The sequence below is a fragment of the Theropithecus gelada genome, chromosome 16, assembly GCF_003255815.1.
Source record: "Theropithecus gelada isolate Dixy chromosome 16, Tgel_1.0, whole genome shotgun sequence".
In the NCBI taxonomy this organism is placed as follows: domain Eukaryota; kingdom Metazoa; phylum Chordata; class Mammalia; order Primates; family Cercopithecidae; genus Theropithecus; species Theropithecus gelada.
In genome coordinates, this window is record NC_037684.1 from 66,480,686 (window position 1) to 66,503,304 (window position 22,619).

General features: G+C 49.5%; 1 protein-coding gene across 1 annotated transcript in view; it reads right to left on the reverse strand.

Annotated features, from left to right (window-relative positions):
* GAS7 (growth arrest specific 7) overlaps positions 1-22,386 on the reverse strand; it is a 286,811-nt gene extending 264,425 nt beyond the window's left edge. The window contains exon 1 of the mRNA XM_025361025.1: positions 22,049-22,386. Coding sequence (XP_025216810.1) covers positions 22,049-22,231 — 183 coding nt within the window. The 5' untranslated portion in view covers positions 22,232-22,386. The remainder of the gene's footprint in view (positions 1-22,048) is intronic.
* Positions 22,387-22,619: the final 233 nt, after the last annotated feature.

Sequence of the window (22,619 nt, forward strand, 5' to 3'; positions counted from 1 at the left end):
TGAGCAGCTGCTTTATCCAGGCCCCTGAAGCAAGCACCAGGGCTGGGAGATGGGGGATTCCAGGCAAGCCCAGCTCCCCTGCCTCCCAGTCAGCGATGCCAAGAAGTATCGCTGGCTTCTCAGACCAGGACGAAGAGCTTAGGCCACAGATGGTTCTGTGGTGCCCGTGGAGTGCTTGGCAATGCCTTGGCAGGTCCATTACCAACATCTCCCAGACTGGCCGCCCCCACCCCCACACTCTCTGAATGACTCCACACAGAGGACTCTGCATACATGAGGAAGGAGCCTGGCTTCATGTCCACTCTGGCTATTTTCTCCCAGGTGAGGCAAAAGAAGCCCATCTGAAATTCTAAACCCTATCAGGATCTGACAGCCACGCCCACCACAGGGCTCCGGAAAACCATACACAGAGCCTGTCTCATGCCTCTCCTGTGAACACCCCTAAACCCCAGCTCACCATCTCTCCTAGCACACATTCTAATCAGCATGCATTAGTAATCTGGCTAGAGGGACAGGCAAATCTTTGAAAGAGCTTCACCACCAACTCCCCTCCCTCCCCCACCACCTTTTTTTTTTCTTTTTCTTTTTTTTTGCTGACAAGCAAACATTGCCTCCTCTTTTCAAAGCAAGGAGTCGTCAGAAACAGGAAGATCTCTGCCCTCTTCCCTGTGTAGGCTGTCATGGCAGGACAGCGGAGGGCTTTTCTTTGTTCGCTGTTTCACAGAGGGAATTAGAGAAAAAAAGGTGAGCAGAGAGAGCCCTGCAACCGCCACCTTGGAGGATCCAATCATACAGCCAGGACAGACAGGTGCTGGGGCACAGACAGAGCTCAAAAACTGTAGTTGGCTGGCTGAAAGAGGGAACCGATGTCCCCTCTGTCATGTCACAAGAAACATCAACTTGAAAACATCTAGCCTTGGCGGGGCGCGGTGGCTCAAGCCTGTAATCCCAGCACTTTGGGAGGCCGAGACGGGCGGATCACGAGGTCAGGAGATCAAGACCATCCTGGCTAACACGGTGAAACCCCGTCTCTACTAAAAAATACAAAAAACTAGCCGGGCGAGGTGGCGGGCGCCTGTAGTCCCAGCTACTCGGGAGGCTGAGGCAGGAGAATGGCGTGAACCCGGGAGGCGGAGCTTGCAGTGAGCTGAGATCCGGCCACTGCACTCCAGCCTGGGTGACAGAGCGAGACTCCGTCTCAAAAAAAAAAAAAAAAAAAAAATTCATAGGTCCTATGACACCAAATGAAAGGAGAGTATTTTTCCCTTACGCCAAGCAGGGAGATATTTCAGGAGATCCCGGATGCAATCTGTTGCAGAAAACTCTGTGTTTCCATACTGGTTTATCTGTCACCTTATCTAAGATAAGATTCCCTTCCCCTTCAGTCCCCTTAACCTCTTAAGACTCTTGGTCACATTTTCTCACAGGCAGGGAGGATCTGGATAGGAGGAGACTGAGACCATGAAAAGGAATTTTTGGTTTTAAGTTTGTGATCCAAATACACTATAACAAACTCAAAGATCCACAGAAGGGCTGTGACTTCCTTGGGCAAAGATGTCTTCAATGACGGTGCTAAAACCAGACAAACAGGGACTTGGAAGAACCAAGATTGAAACTGACTTAAGGTGACAGTGGCCAGGGGTCAGAGAGACAAGGTCCCCACCCAAAATAGTGACCAAGAGGTTTGGAAGGACACTCCAAGAGAGCAGGATTCTTTTATTAATAAAGAAGGCAGGCCGGGCGCGGTGGCTCAAGCCTGTGATCCCAGCACTTTGGGAGGCCGAGACGGGCGGATCACGAGGTCAGGAGATCAAGACCATCCTGGCTAACACAGTGAAACCCCGTCTCTACTAAAAAAATACAAAAAAACTAGCCGGGCGAGGTGGCAGGCGCCTGTAGTCCCAGCTACTCGGGAGGCTGAGGCAGGAGAATGGCGTAAACCCGGGAGGCGGAACTTGCAGTGAGCCAAGATCCGGCCACTGCACTCCAGTCTGGGCGACAGAGCGAGACTTCATCTCGAAAAAAATAAATAAATAAAGGCAAATAGTAATGACCAGCATTCTGAGCAATGGATGCAAAATATGTAATATGGCAGTGGCCATCAGCAAATACTGAGCACTGATGTCAAGCTCTCAGTGGAGCATTGACGTTAAGGAAAACAATTGTAACTTTCACAACAATCCTCTGATGTAGGCCTTATTATTCCCACTTAAAGATACGGAAACTAACGGCTGGGCGTGGGGGCTCATGGCTGTAATCCCAGCACTCTGGCAGGCCAAAGTGGGCGGATCACCTGAGGCCAGGAGTTCGAGACCAGCCTGGCCAACATGAGGAAACCCCGTCTCTATTAAAAATATAAAAATTAGCCGGGCATGGTAGTGGGTGCCTGTAATCCCAGCTACTTGAGAGGCTGAGGCAGGAGAATCACTTGAACCTGGGAGGCGGAGGTTGCAGTGAGCCGAGACCACTCCAGCCTCGGGGGACAGAGCAAAACTCCATCTCAAAAAAAAAAAAAAAAGCTATGGAAACTGAGGTAGAAGTTAAGGTAAATATTATACCCAAAGTCTCATACAGCCAGCATGCAAACCCAGGTCTGACCAGCTCCAAACACCACGCTCATCACTATTGCACCAAACTGCCTGCCAAGATGCCCACAAATCGAGAACACCCCCATCCTAGGAGTTGCCCAGTAATCAGATAAATCCCAAAGGAGGCCGTCAACGCCTGTTTTTGTCTCCAGCAGGAAATAATAATGGTCTGCTGCTCTATAGATACAAGGACTTCATGGAATCTGAATTATTTGCCCTGCAGCAGGGATGTTCTATTTGAGTCACACACAGTCTGTTCCCCAATCAATCTTGTTACCTACTGTATCCATGTGTAAGATGCCTGGAGGTGATTTGTATTGTTTTGTATTTATTTATTTTTTTTTATTTTTATTTTTTTTTGGAGATGGAGTCTCGCTCTGTTGCCCAGGCTGGAGTGCAGTGGCCGGATCTCAGCTCACTGCAAGCTCCGCCTCCCGGGTTTACGCCATTCTCCTGCCTCAGCCTCCCGAGTTGCTGGGACTACAGGCGCCCGCCACCACGCCCAGCTAATTTTTTGTATTTTTAGTAGAGATGAGGTTTCACCGTGTTAGCCAGGATGGTCTTGATCTCCTGACCTCGTGATCCGCCCGTCTCGGCCTCCCAAAGTGCTGGGATCACAGGCTTGAGCCACCGCGCCTGGCCGTTTTGTATTTATTTTATTGTAACTCCTTATTGTTACTTTTTTCCCCATGTGAAGCCAAGTAACCACCACGGGCAGCAAACTCAGAATCTTGTATTCATCGGTGCCGAAGTCAAAATGAGTGAACTACAACCCTTTGTTTTCTTATCAAGTGACTATGCCTGGTTGTACCACGAAGCTAAAGGCTTAAAGATCAGACACCCAATCCTTGACCTCAAGGAATCCACAATATAGTGGGGGGCAACAAAAATTCCAACCTAGTAGTGTTAAGGGGTCTAGAATAAGAATGGGGGTGGCGGGGCGGGGAGCGGCAGGGCACAGTGGCTCACATCTGTAATCCCAGCACTTTGGGAGGCTGAGGCAGGCGGATCATGAGGTCAGGAGATCAAGACCATCCTGGCTAACACAGTGAAACCCTCGTCTCTACTAAAATACAAAAAATTAGCCAGGCATGATGGTGCGTGCCTGTAATCCCAGCTACTGGAGAGGCTGAGGCTGGGGAATCGCTTGAACCCAGGAGGCGGAGATTGTAGTGAGCCAAGATCGTGCCACTGCACTCCAGCCTGGGTGACAGAGCGAGACTCCAACTCAAAAAAAAAAAAAAAAGAAGAAGAAGAATAGAATAGAATAGAAGAGAAGAGAAGAGAAGAGAAGAGAAGGGGGATATATCTCAGTAGAGCTGTCACACAGAAAGAAAAGGGAGTAAGGGTAAAAAAGAGGATGGCGGAGGAGGGTGACTTCGAGGAACAGGAACAGCATGCACAGGGCACAGAAGCACAAGAAAGCATAGCTGCACCCAAGAATCAGGTAGTTCCATGTGGTTCTGATAACATTATGCACGTGAATAAACAGCTAAAATGCAGCTCGGGAGGTAGGCAGGGGTTGGGTCATGAAGGGCTTGTAAACAAGGCTAAGGCATGTTATACTGTAAAGACAACAAAGAACCCATGAAAAATTTTAAACAGCAGGGTTCCGTGATCAAACTGGCTACAAAAATCACTGCACCATCACTTTGGAGGATATGAGATAGGAATTTGGCAGGATTTGTTTTACAAGACACAGGTCACAAAGACCCCGCTGATCAAATAGGATCCAGTAAAGGAGCCAGCCAAAATCCACCAAAGATGGCAGCCAGAGCTACCGCTGGTCGTCCTCATTACAGGGTAATTATAACACACTGGCATGCTAAATGACACTCCCACCAGCGCCAGGACAGTTTACAAATGCCACGGCAATGTCTGGAAGTTACCCTGTATGGTCTGAAAGGGTAAGGAACCCTCAGTTCCCAGAACTCCCTATCCCTTTCCCAGAAATCTTATGAATACTCTCCTTCTCGTTTAGCATATAATCAAGAAATAACAATAAGAATAGTCAGTCAAGCAGCCCATGCTTTACTTATATGGTAGCCATCCTTTTATTCCCTTACTTTTGGTGTGTGTGATGGAGTTTCACTTTTGTCACCCAGGCTTGAGTGCAATGGCACGATCTTGACTCACTGAAACCTCCACCTCCCGGGTTCAAGCGATTCTCCTGCCTCAGCCTCCCGAGTAGCTGGGATTACAGGCGCCTGCCACCACGCCCGGCTAATTTTTGTGTATTTAGTAGAGATGGGGTTTCACCATGTTGGCCAGGCTGATCTCGAACTCCTGACCTCAGGTGATCCGCCTGCCTCGGCCTCCCAAACTGCTGGGATTACAGGCGTGAGCCACCACACCCAGCCTTATTTCCTTACTTTTTAATAAACTTGCTTTTACTTTACTCTGTCAGCTAACTCTTGAATTATTTCCTGTGTGAAGCCAAGAACCCACGTGGCCTCTCTGGCTCAGCCCCAATTTTGGGGTTCACCCTGTGACAGACGGACATCACTAGGGGATAAAATGGACAGCCACTCCTGTTAGGGCGCACAGCAGAAATCCAGACTAAGTCTCTGACAGCAAGGACCTGAGACTTCCATCTAGGCGCTGCAGGAGGCACCGGCTTTGTGGCACCACCACCATCTGCAGTGTAGAGCCCTACAACACCGGCCCGGGATTAGATTCTGAGCTCCACAGCAACAGTTTAAAAAGAGATTTTCCATCCAGCCCCTCGAAACAAACCTCTCCTTTGCCCCAGGAACAGGAAAAAAGACAGAAACGAATACTTGAGTCCTTCAGTTGCCTCTTGAGTTTCACCTCTCCCAATAAATAGCCTTTTCCTCATTACAAAAAGAGTCTCTTCTGGGAGTGCCCAGGCAGCCAGAGGCCCATCAAACCCAGGTAAGAAGCAATTAAGACTAATTAGCCCAGCCTGAGCAGCAGCAACCATTATCTAGCAGTTTCAAATAAACTAGCAATGGCCAGACGCCGCAGCTTCCCTTGCTTTTTCACTTGTAGGACCTGTGCCCTGAAAACCTCCGGGAAAATGCTACACCATCTTGCATGCAACTCCCCAAGTGTTATCCCAATACCAGCCACATCCCATGGGAACTTGTTGGGAGAGGCAGAATCTGAGGTCCCACCCCAGACCTACTGAATCCAGATCTGCATTTCGTAAGACTCACAAGTGATCTGTGCCTCAACCACAATGCTGCAGTAGGACCTCAGAGGGGCCTTTGGAAAACGATCGCCCTACGTCCCCAACACCATCCGTCCTGTGTGCCCCCGGTAAAACTCCAGTTAACAGGCCGCTGTCGGCATCCAGCTCTGATCACCAGAGCATACAGGGAGGTAACCTCCACTTACAGAGGGTGTGTGTACGAGGTGCCAAAGCTCTTCTACCAGGTTCTCCTGATACTCAGAGGAGCCCTGGAAGACTCAGAAAGATCCCGCAAGTTGCCTGGGCTCTCACATGGGTAGCAGGGACTGAGCTGGGATTTGTACCCAGACCTGCCACCCTCTTGCCAAGCACTCTGCTGCCCCCGCCTCCCAGGGGTTTCTGCCCGACCCTTGAACGTTGTTGTCTAAGCTGTCCACACCGGAAGTCGCTGCAGGGCTCACATTCCAGTTCACAAACCAAACCACACAAAACCACCAGTGATCCCCTTGGAACTGATAAACTGTCTCAAGATGTGGAGACCATGTCCCCATGGCATATGTTTTTCCTAACACTGTTGGCATCTGGCAAGACCATCCCAGGCTGCCTCTCTGTTGTCCTGGTTCGTACTGCAGTCCAGACCCTGCCCCCTCGCCTTTCCACCGGCTGAATCCTGCACTTCCTCCTTAGCCAGGCTTCTGGCACTGGCCCCAGGAAAGCCTCCCTGAGGCCCACCTCCACCTCGTGATGAAGGAAACCCCTCTGGTCAAACAGGAACACCAGCCACCGTATCTCTGTCCTCCGATTAAATATACTCACAGAGGTCTAATTCCAAAACCTTTCTTTCCATGACCCTGCGTAGCCTCATATAATCCACTTTAAAAAAGAAAGAATGAAAGTAAACTAAATCCAATCTAATTCCAGGATTTAACATGTCTTGCAGACAAACGCAGAAACCCCTAAGGGCATTCAAATGCCTTGCTACTCAAATTGTGGCCGGCACACTGGAGGCAGTGGCATCACCTGGGAGCTGGCGGGAAATGCAGAATGCCAGTGTGGTGTAATATGAAATAGATTTGGTCCTTGTCCTCAGGTCCTGCCACATGGCTCCTCAAACCCTTGGAATTTCCTGATAGGAATGTCTTTTGTTATTCAAAATGAGCCCATCTGATCACACTTCAGTTGACACTAATACGGTGACTTAGGGTAGGGGCCCTCAGATAGCCCAGGTTGGGGCTGGTCACCAGGAACCACAAGTTATTAGAGGATTAGAGGGTTGGGATTTCTGAGCCCTACCTGCTGACCTCCAGGAAAAGGGGGGCCCTGGGAGGCTGGAGATCAAGCTCTATAAAAACTCTTTTTTTTTTTTGAGATGGAGTCTCGCTATATCTCATCCAGGCTGGAGTACAGTGGTGTGATCTCTGCTCACTGCAACGTCCAAGCGATTCTCCTGTCTCAGCCTCCCAAGTAGCTGAAAGTACAGGCGCATGCCACCACACCCGGCTCATTTTTGTATGTTTAGTAGAGACGGGGTTTTACCACGTTGGCCAGGCTGGTCTCGAACTCCTGACCTCAGGTGATCTACCTGCCTCGGCCTCCCAAAGTACTGGGATTACAGGCATGAGCCACCGTGCTCAGCCTATAAAAACAAGATCTGATGAGCTTCTGGGATGCTGAACACATAGAGGTGCTAGGAGAGTCCAGAGAGGGCATGGAAGCTGCACACGCCTACCCCCATATGCCCTGGCATTAAACAGGCAGCCCCCAGCATTCAGCTCTGATCACCGAGCATGCAGAAATATGAACTCCACTTACGGAACGTGTACAAGGTGCCAAGCTCTTCTCCCAGGTTCTCCTGACCCTCAGAGCAGTCCTGGGAAACTGAGAAAAATTCTTCAACTTGCAGAAGGTACCCCCTTCCTCTGGCTGTTCATCTGTATCCTTTATAATAAACCAGTAAACGTGTTTCCCCAAGTTCTGTGAGCCATCCTAGGAAACCGATCAAACCCAAGCAGGGGGCAGTGGGAACCCCAATTTATAGCCAGTCAATCAGAAATATAAGTGACACTACTTGACATATGAAGTGGGGGCAGTCTTGTGGGACTGCACTCTTAGCCTGTAGGATTTGACTCCAACGCCAGGCAGACAATGTTACAACCCAATAGAAATATAAGAGGCCCAGCTGGTGTCCACTGAAGAACTGCCTGGTGTGTGGGAAAACACTCGCCACCCCCAATCTAGTCACAGAAGTGTCTGGTGCTGTGTGAGTGTGGAGTATGAGCAGAGTTTGGTTTTTAATTCCAGATTCAGGTTTCCACCTCAGACCTACTAAACCAGAGTCTGCGTTTTAACAAGAGCCTCGAGTGATATGCACACCCATCCGTGTTAGAGAAGCACAGATCTCACACCCTGCATACTGATATTCTACAGCTAGGCTCTGATGTCCCTACACCAGAAGCCAGGCCCCACGTATTCAAAGCCTTTTTTATTTATTTACTTATTTATTTATTTTTTTGAGTCTCACTCTGTTGCCTAGGCTGGAGTGCAGAGGTGTGATCTCAGCAGCTCACTGCAACCTCTGCCTCCCGAGTTCAAGGAATTCTTCTCCCTCAGCCTCCTGAGTAGCTGGGATTACAGGCACATGCGACCAAGCCGGGCTAATTTTTTTTTGTATTTTTAGTAGGGACAGGGTTTCACCACATTGGCCAGGCTGGTCTCGAACTCTTGACCTCAGGTAATCCACCCACCTTAGCCTACCAAAGTGCTGGGATTACAGGCATGAGCCACCATGCCCGGCCCAAAGCCTTCTTTATAATATGAAAGTATTAGACTAGGCTGGCCACAGTGGCTTATGTCTATAATCCCAACACTTTGAGAGGCCAAGGTAGGAGGACAGCTTGAGCCCAGGAGTTTGAGGCCAGCCTGGGCAACATAGCAAGACTCTGTCTCTCCAAAAAAATAACTGAGCTAGGCATGGTGGTGTGCCTCTGTGGTCCCAGCTACTCAGGAGGCTGAGGTAGAAGGATGGCTTGAGCCTGGGGGGTGGAGATTATCCCACTGCACTCCAGCCTGGGGGAAGAGAGCAAGACACTATCTCAAACAAAACAAAAAACAAAGAATATATTAGACCAAACTCCAGATAAGATTTTGTTTCGTGCACGTCCTTGATTACCAACTCCCACTTAACACGGCTGTATTGTCACTCCACGTACAACAAATGTTTGTAGCTATTTATCAATAAAACACTTGCTAAATGAGAGCAGCAGACTTAAACTAAATAACTCAAAGTTAAGCTTTCTTATTTCCATTCCTAATTATATAAAAAATTGTAAAAAATGGCTCAGTGACACTCTTCCATGATCCACTGCTAAAATAAGGATCTTCTCTCATGATTGAATTAGGACGAGGACTCATTTCTGTGGAATTTTTAAAATAGCATCTCTAAAGAATTTTTACAACTTAATTAGTTTTTTGTTGACTAACCCTAGACTCCTCTGTGCATTTGACAAGCAAATGAGGAGGGAGGAGGAATTGAGGCATCTGAGAAAAAATGAAGAATCTTAAATGTCTGGATGGTTTCAATAGAAAACGTTAGTGTGAACCTGAAGTCTCCTTAAAGAGGTCACCTGCCCAAGTCACCTTGGAGGGGACAGCACATTCCCAAGGGCTCCCTGTTGAAGAACCACCAATCTCAGCTCCAGGCTTTAACTGCATCTGCTGAGCCCTGAAGAAAGCACGCTTGGCCGGGCATGGTGGCTCACGTCTGTAATCCCAGCACTTTGGGAGGCCGAGGCAGGTGGATCACAAGGTCAGGAGATCAAGGCCATCCTGGCTAACACGGTGAAACCCCGTCTCTACTAAAAATACAAAAAATTAGCCAAGCGTGGTGGCACGCACCTGTAGTCCTAGCTACTCGGAAGGCTGAGGCAGGAGAATGGCATGAACCCGGGAGGTGGGGCTTGCAGTGAACCGAGATGGCGCCACTGCACTCCAGCCTAGGTGACAGAGCCAGATTCTGTCTCAAAAAAAAAAAAAAAAAAAAAGAAGCACACTTATAGTAATTCCTCAAATAGAAAAATGTATTTCTGTTGAACCCAAGGTTGTGACAGATGTATTAACCACACACAAACACACACAAAACACAGGGAATCTGGGATTCGAAAGTGACCACATTTTGCCGGGCATGGTGGCTCATGCCTGTCATCCCAGCACTTTGGGAGGCCAAGGCGGGTGGATCACAAGGTCAAGAGATCGAGACCACCTTGACCAACATGGTGAAACCCTGTCTCTACTAAAAATACAAAAATTAGCCAGTCGTGGTGGCATGTGCCTGTAGTCCCAGCTACTCAGGAGGCTGAGGCAGGAGAATCGCTTGAACCCGGGAGGCAGATGTTGCAGTGAGTTGAGGTTGTGCCACTGCACTCCAGCCTGGCGACAGAGCGAGACTCCATCTAAAAAAAGAAGGAAGGAAGGGAGGGATTGAGGGAGGGAGGCAGGCAGGGAAGAAAGAGAGAGAGAGGAAGGAAGGAAGGGAGGGAGGGAGGGAGGGAGGGAGGGAAGGAATAAATGACCACATCTGTTCAAAAAATATAGACCAAGTATCTACTAGTGTGCCCAGCAGTGTACAAGATGCTAGGATAACTTGTGGGAGGGAGGAGGCCAATTTGAAAGAGTAGCCATGGCTCTCAGGAGCTCAGAGCAACTGCTGAAGTGTGCACTGTGGACTCTTCGCAGAATCTCTTAGAAGCTTGTCAGACATGCAGGACCGCAGGCCCCATCCCAGGCCTCCTGAGTCAGAATCTGTATCCAACAAGATCCAGGGAATTTGTTTAAAGAAACCACTTTGGGCCAGGCACAGTGGCTCATGCCTATAATCCCAGCACTTTGGGAGGCCAAGGCAGGTGGATCACTTGAGGTCAGGGGTTCGAGACCAGCCTGGTCAACATGGTGAAACCCCATCTCTACTAAAAATACAAAATTAGCTGGGTGTGGTGGTGTTCCTGTAATCCCAGCTACTCAGGAGGCTGAGGCAGAAGAATCACTTGAACCCAGGGGGCAGAGATTACAGTAAGCCAGGACTGTGCCACTGCACTCCAGCCTGAGTGACAGAGCAGGATCCCCCTCCCCCGCCCCCAAAAAAGCAAACCACTTTGCTCTAGCAGCACTGAAGTCAGTTTGAGAAGCACTGCTCTAAGTGCGATGATAAAATACTGAAACTGAAACAGACAGGAACTGGGGTGTCCCCATGAGTGGTCACCCATGTGGAGGTCAACAGGGGCCATCTGCATAGATTCAGCTTGCTCCTTTTCTCCTTCCAAGCACATGGCAGGATTGTATTTTCTCACTGTCTTAAAGTTAGGTGTGGCTGTGCTTTAGACAATAAAATACCAGCAGAAGTGTCACGTGTCATTCCTGGGCAAAAGCTTTAAGAACCATGCGCTGTTTAACACAGTCCCCGAGGATTTCAGATACTGGTTGCCCCATCATCCCGGGTCCTAGAGGTCTTGCGGCTTCAAACCAACTCACAATAGACTTACAACATGAGCCAAAAAAAACCCATATTGCTTTACCACTGAGATTGTTATGGTGGCATATCGTAACCCATCCTGACCCACACAGCGCACATACCCACGATGCTACCTTTTTCAGAATATTTCTGTTATTCCTCATCCACTGTTCAAATTCATCATTACTTTAAGATAAGACCTCTTTTTTAGCCCTGAACAGTATTACTTAACTCAGTTACTCTCTTTGCTCATCAAACTTCACTCCAGAGTCATCTGATGTTTTCCTTTCCACAGATTTCCTCATGTGTTTACGCTTTTATCTTTTTGTACTGTACGCTTTTTGGTAAGCTGCCTTAAATCCTATTTGCCACAAGGTGACAGACAGACAGTCACATGAACAGACACACCAGACTTGGCTTTGAATGAATTTTGGCTGTTTCCAAAAAAAAATCAAATCCACACCTCAAAAGACAAAGATTTGCTGTTACTGAGGATATTTATAAGAATGTGGCCCCGGGCCAGCATGTATTCCTTCTACCTGCTCTTCCCACAAAAGGATACTTACAAAATGTTCGGGACACACCGTTCCTACTTCTGAAAAGCAATTCATTTCTGGACACACCATCTCTTTTTGCCTCACTGTGAGGAGAAATGTGAACTATGCTAGCTCCACAAAGACCTTGAGCATCATTAACCAACATTTTTATTTTTAAAATTCAGTTTCATCTCAGCACTCTGGGAGGCCGAGGCAGGTGGATCAGGAGTTTGAGACCTGCCTGGCCAACATGGTGAAACCCCGTCTCCACTAAAAATACAAAAATTATCTGGGCATGGTGGTGGGCACCTGTAATCCCAGCTGTTGGGGAGGCTGAGACAGGGGAATCACTTGAACCCAGGAGGCGGAGGCTGCAGTGAGCCAAGATCGCACCACTGCACTCCAGAATGGGCGACAGAGCGAGACTCTGTCTCAAAAAAAATAATAAAATAAAATAAATCATTTCAATATAGTTATTGAACCCCTCCCGCACGTTCTGACCTTGTGCTAAGCACAGGTAAACCTGATTTTAACTAGTTCCTTCTGGTGTACACTGAGGTTGTCGTTCATCTTGTGCTATCAGAGGCTGTGATACAATACAGGCTGATGTTTACAGATTGCCTGATATATCAGATGCTCCCTGAGTCGAAATTTCTAGAAGTGGAATTGCTGGGACACAGAACATGTACTCATTAACGTTTTGGAGGTACAGTGCCAAATGGCCCTTCAGGAAGCTCACGACCATTTCCTTACACCCTGCCAATACCATTTTTTTTTTTTACATGTTTCTGTCTTTAAGCTATTTTTTAATTAAATTTGCAATTATTTGATCACTGGCGAGACTAAATAGTTGAGGACTTTTTATATGGTTTTTTGTGTGTGTGCATTCATTTGTTTGTTTTAAGAGACGGGGTCTCGCTCTTTGGCTCAGGCTAGAATGCAGTGGTGCAATCTCAGCTCACTGCAGCTTTGACCTCCTGGGTTTAAGCGATCCTCCCACCTCAGCCTCCTGAGTAGCTGGAACGATAGGCATGCATCACCACACCCAGCTAATTTTTTTGTATTTGTAGAGATAAAATTTGGGTTTCTCCATGTTGCTGGTCTTGAACTCCTGGGCTCAAGCAATTCGCCCGCCTTAACCTCCCAAAGTGCTGGGATTACAGGCATGAGCCACCATGCCCAGCCTGTATATGTTTTATTATGAAGTGTCTATCCAAGTTCTTTGCCCGTTCTTATACTGATATATTCCTCTTTGTTTTGGGTTTGTTTTTTTTTTATTTATAAAAGCACTTTCTACATTAAGGAACTTTTTCCAAATTTGTCTTTGCCTTTTACCTCCTTTTTTTCGGGAAGAGATCTTTAGTGGCAGAATAAAGGATGGACAGATGGGGAAAATACAAAAGGGAAAAAGTGCATCACAAGTGACCTGCACGAAGTGAGACCCCCTGAGGCTCCCCTACTCCCTCCAATCAACACACCAGGAAGACCTGCTGACATTACCTGCAAAATACATTCCAAATCCACCCACCTCTCACCATCTCCACTTCCAGCACCCGGCTCTGAGCTTCCCAACTGGTCTCCTTGCTTCCCCTCCCTGCTCTCTTCAAATCCATTCTCCACCCTACAATCTAGAAGAGCTTTCCAGAACGCATCCGAACATGTCACCCACTTTAATCAAACCAAAGGCTTTTCCACCGCATTTAGAAAATGACCCAACTTCCCAGGTTCTATCTCCTTCCCTGGCACAACCCCACGCCCTCTCCCCCTACTTGCCACTCTCTAGCCATTCTGGAATATTCTGGCTCTCTCAGGTATAGCAAACATACTCCTCTACTCAGGGTTACGTGCATCTGCAGTCCCCCTCAACCTCAAATTATTTTCCCCCAAATAGTCACAAGGCTGGCTGGGCACAGTGGCTCACCCCTATAATCCCAGCACTTTGGGAGGCCAAGGTGGGTGGATCACTTGAGGTCAGGAGTTGGAGACAAGCCTAGCCAACATGGTGAAACCCTATCTCTACTAAAAATACAAAAATTAGCCGGCTGTGGTGGCGTGGGCCTATAGTCTCAACTACTTGGGAGGATGAGGCATGAAAATCATTTGATCGCAGGAGGTGGAGGCGCAGTGAGCCGAAACCACACCACTGCACTCCTGCCTGGGCAACAGAACAAGACACTGTCTTCCCCCTCTCAAAAAAAAAAAAAAAGTTGAAAACAAACCAAAAGAAGAAGAATACTTCACAGCCCATGAAAATTATAACAAATTCAAATTTCAGTCCATAAATAAAGTTTTATTGGAACACAGGCATGCCCACTGGCTTTCAGATTATCTCTGGCTGCTTTTGCACTACAGCAGCAGAGCGGATTAGCTGTGACAGAGACCATATGGGGTGCTCTCACCGCTTCTCACTGCCTCTGGCGCACTACAGATCACACCGAGGCAGCCGTAACTCAATTTTGCCTCATGGTCCACGAAGCCTAAAATGTTTCCTGGCCTTTTACGGAAAAGATTTGCCAATGCAAGTTAAGAAGGAGAAGGCTTTTAAGAAATGTTTCTAAGGGAGAAGGGACAAGGCTTGCTAACCTATTGAAAAGGAGAGGAAAGGTAAGGGGAGGGATATCAGGGGACTTGGTGGACAGATGGTGGTGACATTCACTAAAGTTTAGAGCAGGGGTGTCCAACTTTTGGCTTCCCAGGGCCACACTGGAAGAAGAAAAATTGTATTGGACCTCACATAAAATACACCAACACTAACTATAGCTGATGAGCTAAAAAATATGTATCTCACACACACACACAAAAAAAACCCTCATGTTTTAAGAAAGTTTACAAACTTAAGTCCAGGCATGGTGGCTCACGCCTGTAATCTCAGCACTTTGGGAGGCTGAGGCAGGTGGATCACCTGAGGTGGGGAGTTCAAGACCAGCCTGACCAACATGGAGAAATCTCATCTCTACTAAAAATACAAAATTAGCCAGGCATGGTGGCGCATGCCTGTAATCCCAGCTACCCAGGAGGCTGAGGTAGGAGGATTGCTTGAACCCCGGAGGCAGAGGTTGCAGTGAGCTGAGATCACGCTATTGTACTCCAGCCTGGGCAACAAGAGCGAAACTCCACCTCAAAAACAAAATAGAAAGTTTACAAATTTGTGTTGGGCTGCATTCAAAGGCCATCCTGGGCCACATGTTCCACAAGCTTGGTTTAGAGGTTGGGAATAGAAGGCAGTGAAGAGGCTGGGCAGGGTGGCTTGTGCCTGTAATCTTAGCACTTTGGGAGGCCAAGGCGGGAGGATCACTTGAGCCCAAGAGTTTGAGACCAGTCTGAGAAACACGGTGAAACCCTACCTCTACAAAAAATACAAAAATCAGCCAGGCGTGGTGGCAGGTGCCTATAGTCCAAGCTACTTGGAGGATCGTTTGAGTCCAGAAGGTCACGGCAGCAGTGAGCCATTATCATGCCACTGTACTTCAGCCTGGGCAACGGCGCAAGACCCTGTCTCAAAAAAAAGAAAAAAAGAAAAAAAAAAAGAAGAAGGCAGTAAAGAGAGAAGAGTGGGCCGACGCCTGTAATCCCAGCACTTTGGGAGGCTGAGGCGGGCAAATAAGGAAGTCAGGAGTTCAAGACCAGCCTGGCCAACCTGGTGTAACCCTGTCTCTACTAAAAATACAAAAATTAGCCAGGCATGGTGGTGTAAACCTGTAATCCCAGCTTCTCGGGAGGCTGAGGCAGGAAAATCACTTGAACCCAGGAGGCGGAGGTTGCAGTGAGCCGAGATCGCGCCATTACACTCCAGCCTGGGCAACAGAGCAAGACTCCATCTCAAAAAAAAAAAAAGAAAGAAAGAAAGAAGAGAAAGGAGAGAGATGATGAGTTTAATTTTGACATGTGAAATTTGAGTACCTAGCGGTTGAATCTGAAGACCAGCTCCGAGCTCAAGAAGAGGAGTAGGCGGAGAACTAGGAAGTTAAACTACAAACAAATTCTTAGAGATGGTAGAGAAGACAGTAAACGTGAAGAAAGGAGGTGGGTGGGTCCTCTTAAGAGTCCTCAAAAACTTCTCACAGTTCACATACTTACTGCAACTAAACTTTCACAATGTCACAACGTGTTCTGGTCGGCCAAGGAGAAGTTAGAGAGATCTGCCAGCCACCACTTCTTCTCGCCATAGGCATAAACACCACCCCAAAGGCCTCGCCATTGCAGGGAGAGAGAGAAATATACTAATTTTGCATTTAAGTACAGAGGAATTCATCCTGACATTTTGTTAGAAAGTCTATCATGTGTCGCCTTGCTGCTGTGAGTAGTAAGACAGCACACCACAAAAACAATGTCCCCTGGACTGGCCTGATAATAGTCAAAATACCTTACGTGTACACAAGGCTTCCTGGTTTACAAAAAACATTTTCTTTCACTAGCAAAGTGGGGATCCATATCCATGTTCACAGATGAGGTCTACCACACCGTCAGAAAAAAAGCTGGGCTTATGCAGGCAGAGAAGAGTACATGAAGGTCAGCCCCTCATTCATGTTTCTAGGTGGTAATAGACATCAGGGATCCACAGAGTGGTGAACAGATGTCAGGGATTCCTGCCGACTTGTTGCTAAGGGAACTTTTGTGAAAATGCCCTGAATCCACTCAATCCATAAGCCTTGTTCATTGCTTTAAAGTCCGGTGGGGTAGACACTGACCAGTCCAGCACACAAGTGTGACAAAGGGGGTGGCTCCTTCTGAGCTGAGGCTCACAGAGTGGTGGGCCAAAGGTCATTTTCTAACACCAGGAGCTACAAATACTGGCCACAGGCCCCCATACCAAGGAGGATGATTTAGTGAAGATGTCAGAAAGCACATTGGTCTTTTCAGTCACAATTACCCACTCCCCCGAGTCACAAGCCCTAATTACACCTTTTGTGAACAGAGTTGATGACTGTCTGAAAAATACTAGCATGAGGGACAAGGTCACACTCATTTTGGGTGATTTTCATGTTGCAGACAGAAAGGAAAAGGCTCTGTTTTAAAATCAATTTGTGTAATATAGCAAACATCTATTAGATGTCAGGGAGCTCAGATCCACTACGTCTATGAATCACCAGCACTGAACAGCCCTGGCCTAAAAAAAGCTGGACTGGTATGTCAATGGCTTAGTGGACAGGCCCAGAGCCAAGCAAATCTGATTTCAAATTCCAGCTGCATCATTTATTGTGTGGCCTTTATAAAGAAACCTCTAGAGTCAAAAGAAAAAAAAAAAAAAAAACCTCCAAGGATTGCGATAGAGGTAGAACTGCCAAGTGGCTGCATTTTACCTCCCTCTTGGGGTTCTCTCTCTCATCAATCTGGCCTGGCACCACCTCCCCACTAATGGATCATCTGTCCCATGTGTGTTCTACCTAGCCTTCTGAGGGAGCTAGTCTGCAATACGGCCCTCAATGAACCACACCTCCCTCGTAACCACACCTGTACCCACCTCCCTTCCAAATTGACTCTGGACGGATCCTGTGACTGCTTTCCTTTCACAATAAAATGTGGCTGAAACAATATGCCAGTTCTGGGCCTAGGCCTTAAGAGGGCCTGGTAATGTATGCCTTTGCATCCTTAGAAGCCACCTACCACATAACAACAACCACCCTGCTGAAGAGAAAGGCCATGTGGAAAGGCCATGGCGAATGAAACACCACATGGAGAGAGGTGCCACATGGAAGAACATCAAGGCACTAGACAGACGAGTGAAGATGACATTTTGGAGGCTGCAGCCTAGTTGAGCCTCCAGGACTCTGCCCCAGCCACTATCTGATTGCAGCTGCATGAGGGACACTGAGACAGACCAGCAGAAGAACCACCCAGCTGATCCCCGTCAATCTACAAAACCATGACAGTTAATAATAAATCGTTGCTTTGAAACACTAAATCTTGGAGTGGCTTGTTACATGGCAACAGATAAAACATCATTCCTTAATTATCCATAGCACAGCGCACTCTCTCCCACAGACACTCCTTATTAACTCCTGCAGTGCAATGGCATGAACCCAAAATGGTAGAGTGAAGGAAATCAAGTTTAAGGGTGACCCTCAGCAGTCATTCCAGTTTTGCTAGCAAACAGTGTCATATTCTGTTAGTACCCCAGAGGTCCAGATTATCCAGCCAGATCCTGGATTCTAAGAATACCACCTAGTTCAAAGAAAGCTCTATTTTGTTTGTATTCCAACCCCATTGTCCCCCAGAATTATTTCCCAAAAGCTCTGGGAAGTTTTGTAGATGCCTTACAGCATCCTCCAGGTCCCTAATTTCTTCTCTCCATTCACACAAGAATTCCTGGACCCTGTTAGACCCTCCAACCACTGACCTGTCCAGGCTTGTCGTGGTACCATGTCTTTCTCTCCAAATCTTCCCCAGGATGGAGATCTAGGCTTCTCTATCCACCTTCCCCAGGAGCTATTTCTCAACCTCGATGTACCCCAGAAAGCTGGTGGAAATATTCCCACATGTGGGGTTCCCAAGTCTATGGAGGCAATCTCAGGCCTAGCTTGGAGCTGGCAGAACATGCTCCCACAGCTCCTATCTCTGGTCTCAGGTCTCTTCCTCTACCATATCTCTCAAATGATGTTAAAAAGACTTCTCAGCCGGGTGCAGTAGCTCACGCCTGCAATCCCAGCACTTTGGGAGGCCGAGGCAGGCGGATCACGAGGTCAGGAGATCGAGATCATCCTGGCTAATACAGTGAAACCTCGTCTCCACTCAAAATACAAAAAAATTAGCTGGGTGTGGTGGTGGGCACCTGTAGTCCCAGCTATTCGGGAGGCTGAGGCAGGAGAATGGCATGAACCTGGGAGGCAGAGCTTGCAGTGAGCTGAGATCACACCACTGCACTCCAGCCTGGGCAACAGTGCAAGACTCCGTCTCAAAAAAAAAAAAAAAAAAGACTTCTCAATTCCTCTTCCTCATCATAGCAGAGGAAACCCTCACGAAAGATTTTTCTAGTTGATTTTACCTAATAATTAGTTGTGGGCCTTGGCTATAAGGCCTATTCCTTTTCTGGAGGTAGGGGTTTCCCTCTGCCCATCCTTTGAAGAGCTGCACCACCCCCTGAATAGGAAGGACCCTTGTGACCAGACTCCTTGGGCCTACCAGAGACTTCTACACTTCCCTGTCTGTGCTGAGGTTTTCCTGGAAGCTGCTCTCTAGAAGCCAAGTATGTGCTATACCATTTCCTTGGAGTCTTGACCAAAGAGATTGCCCCAAAAACCAAGACCTCCTCCAAGCTGGCCTCTTCCCATGGACTAGCTGGCCGCTGGGTCAGATCTGGTGACCCTCTTAGAGTTAGTTCCCAACTACCCTTCCCCGTGTATGCTTCCTGCAAAGGCTGGGTCTCTCAGTTCCCCTTGCTTCATCTGAACAAGGAAGATCTCCTTGGGAAGTATCCAGTGTGCACACAGTTTTCAGTGCCTCACTCCCCTCTGCCAAGATGGGGTTTCCTGGCATCACTCTTTCCATCAGGGTGAAAGTTCCACTGTAGTAGGGAGCACATTAGAGATACCATGCTCAGCTGTGTACCCACAATCTCATCCCTCGCCCAGCAGGCTAGTACAGTCCATCTGTCTGTACTTGTTTCTCCAACAGCTGCCCTGGCCTTCTGAACTGCATGCTCCCAAGCAAGCTCAGTGACAGCACCACATTGGCTGACATCTCATGAGGTTCGCCACCTCTAGTATCTATGGGCCCCCTGTCTAGTCTCATGAGTCCAGATGCTGGCCAGTCTACCCACCAGCCCGGGCAACTCTGCATTCTCTGAGTCTGCCCTTGAGGACTCACCCCATCCCAATGGACTCTGCTTGCATATCCTCTATCTCTACCTAGCCTTCAGCCTTGAGGTCCAGCCACTGGGCTTGTCCTGGTACCATGTCTTTCTGCTCCTGTAGGAGGTTCCCAGATGCCACAAACCCCCCTATTGAAACTGCATCTGCTTTGGCCCTGAGAAGAGTCCCATCCAGTACTTAGTCCACAAGACTCAGGCCCACTGTGGGAAGACCCGCAGCTGGGTCTGAGTAAAGTCACACTTTGGGGTTAGCAGGGAAGATCCTCCAAGTTGCTCCTGGTTGCAGCTGTCCTCATTTTAGCCCTAGAGGTTCAGCCTCCCCTTCACGGTGCTGTCACCAACATGCTGACCTCAAGGGCTGTGCTTGTCCCTCTTTCCCACGGATCCAGACCCTTCTCTCACATGCTGTTTAGCATAGTCGAGCCCAGGCTATCACGTTTAAAAAAAGGCACAGGCGCAGGGGGTTATACTCAGCCATCTGAGCTGCTAACAAAACATGTGAGCATTATTCATTGGGGAGCTGACTTCACCTCTCTCATATTCAGCTTGCTTGTCTATAAAATGGGGGAAGTACCTCACCCTTCACAGAGTTGTTGGGGAACTGGTGATAATGTGCACGTAGCGTGCTGAGCAGGTGCGCTGAAGTATTGCTCACGCAGATGGATGCTTTTGTTGCAAGTTACCAGTCCGGAATGGTCTGAGAGGCCCTGAGGCACCAGAGATCTCCTACCTTTGTATATGGCAGAGGATGGGACAGATACACCCAAGACTGTCCCGGCTGTTAATTCTGCCAGTCCCCTGGGCCTGGTCCATTGTCCTTTTCCCGGAAGAAAAAGCAGCACTGTGCTCTTACTAACACCTACCTAGCCTCACCCCTACACAAAACACAGCTGGCTCAGTCCAGCCAGGGATGCTCCTCACTGGACAGACATCCATCAGTCAAATTTCCACATCAGAATTTCCTGGAAAAGGGGGGCCACCCAAAGAACTCCCAAAATATGCATCTCTCCCAGGGCTTCAAGCTAGACACAAGGAGGCCCCTTGCTTCTCATGTAAGAAGCAGTATGTTTGCTTTCTTTTATATCTGAATCTCAGGAAAGGGACTGGAAAAGCCAGAACAGGGCACACCTGAGCCTCTCCTACAAGCAGGTGATCTCTGGATTCTCCAGATACAGAACCAAGAGGGTTCCTACAACACAGTCTGCTGACAGCCCATGAAAGCTCATTCTAGCAGCCCCTAAACTTTGCTCAAATGCTACTGATCCCTTTAGAAGAGATTTTGTTGTTCTCCTCTGGACCTGAAAGCAACCTACTGTACTTTTATAAGGCCAGGCTCTTGCTGACAATGTTGCCACAGGGTTCATCCTCAGGCGGACTCACCCTGTAACCATTTCACTTCTTTCTTTCTTTTTCCCCCGATGAATTGCACTGAGCATTTTCAGTCAAAATTTGCTACTTTGTTCTCTGTGAAGTAGGTCAAGAGTTAAATTATAAATAAATTCAGCCTCCATGATTTCTTCGGGCAGTGTTTCACCAGAATGTTTAGGAATACTGACACAATTAAGGGTAACTGTTAATTTAGTCTTTACAAGAATCCTGGCGGGGGGCGCAGGCGGACTTCTAGTAAAAGGGATGTCCTGGAAGGTCACCCCACACACACACACAAAGGACTTTAGAAACTTCGGGTCTCGCTCAGGCTGTGACTGTGAGCTCAGTGATTAGAGGACAGCCTGTCACATAGACAATAAACAGCCAGCCTAAACAGCCAGCGCCTTGCCTCAGCAGGTCCTGTGGAGCCCTGGGGCCAGGCCAGAACCCCAGGAGCAAGCCTGAGTTCCTGAGCCTTACCCTGGGGAAGCCGGACCAGGGGAGCGGGCAGTGGCGGGGGACTACAGCACCCCGGGATCAAGCCTGCTGAGGGGGCTCGGGCTGGTGGCCAGCAGGCTCGGCTGACCAGCAAGTGGGTGGCCCCGAGGCGTCCAGGCAGCCTGACCCAAGGCAGCACGACCGTCCACGGGTCGCCAGGCTCTAGACTCCGGGGTAGGGACGCGGGGCTGAGGGACCGAGTCGGTGCCACTTTCTCGGACCCCTGATCCTCCATGCATCTTCTCAAGACCGCCAGACCTTCACTGGCCCCTGCCACTGCCGGGAACGCGCCCGCCTGCTCCTGAACTCACACAGGCAACAAGTTCTCGCTTCCTCAGAGCCGCCACGGTGTGCTCCGGAGGCCCGGCGCAAGAGGGAAGCTCCCCCCGAGCCCGCGTTGCCCACGCCCCGAGGGGCGCCCGCTGCCATCGCTGCCTCCCCGGAGCGTGGAGCTACAGGTCGCTCCGGCAAGGGCTGCCCCCGGGGGCGCCCCTCCGACCGGGACGCTGCGGCATCCCCGGAACCGGCAACAGGTACGCGAGCGCACCGAGGACCGCAGCCCCGGCTCATCCAGACCCGGCCCTCGCCCCTTACCTCCAGCAACTGCACGTAGCTCGCCGGGAACCAGCCACGGAGCCCGTCCTCCTTCTCGCCTTCCCACCAGCCGCCGTCCGGGACCTGCAGCAGCGTGATCAGCTCGCCCGCGGCGAAGCGCAGCCCCTGGCCGTGCCGCTCCCCAGAGAAGGGGTACAGGGTCCGGCAGCGAGCGCCGGACATGGCCTTGGCGCCCGGGTTCACAGAGCAGCCTGCATCCCCGCCGAGCCCCACGGGCTGGGCAGCGGCTCCGCGGGGTCCCAGGCGCCCGGCGCTCCGGGCTCCCGCGCTCTGGGCGCGCGCCGTCTCTGGGGTGCGCGGGGGTCCCCGGGCAGGCGGGGGACGCGCGCTCTGCGCAGGGAAGCGGAGACTCGTTGGCTTCGCAGAGCGAGCGGCGACGCCCCCGGGCCGGGCAGCTCGCGGATCCCAGCTCTGGGCTGGGGGGCGGGGCTCAGGGGGAGGAGACCCAGGCGCCGCGGGCTCCGGAGACAACTTCCCGGGAACGCGGAACGCGGGCTGCAGCCGCCAGGGCCGGCCAGGGCCGGAGCCGCCCCGGCGCGCGGAAATGCGC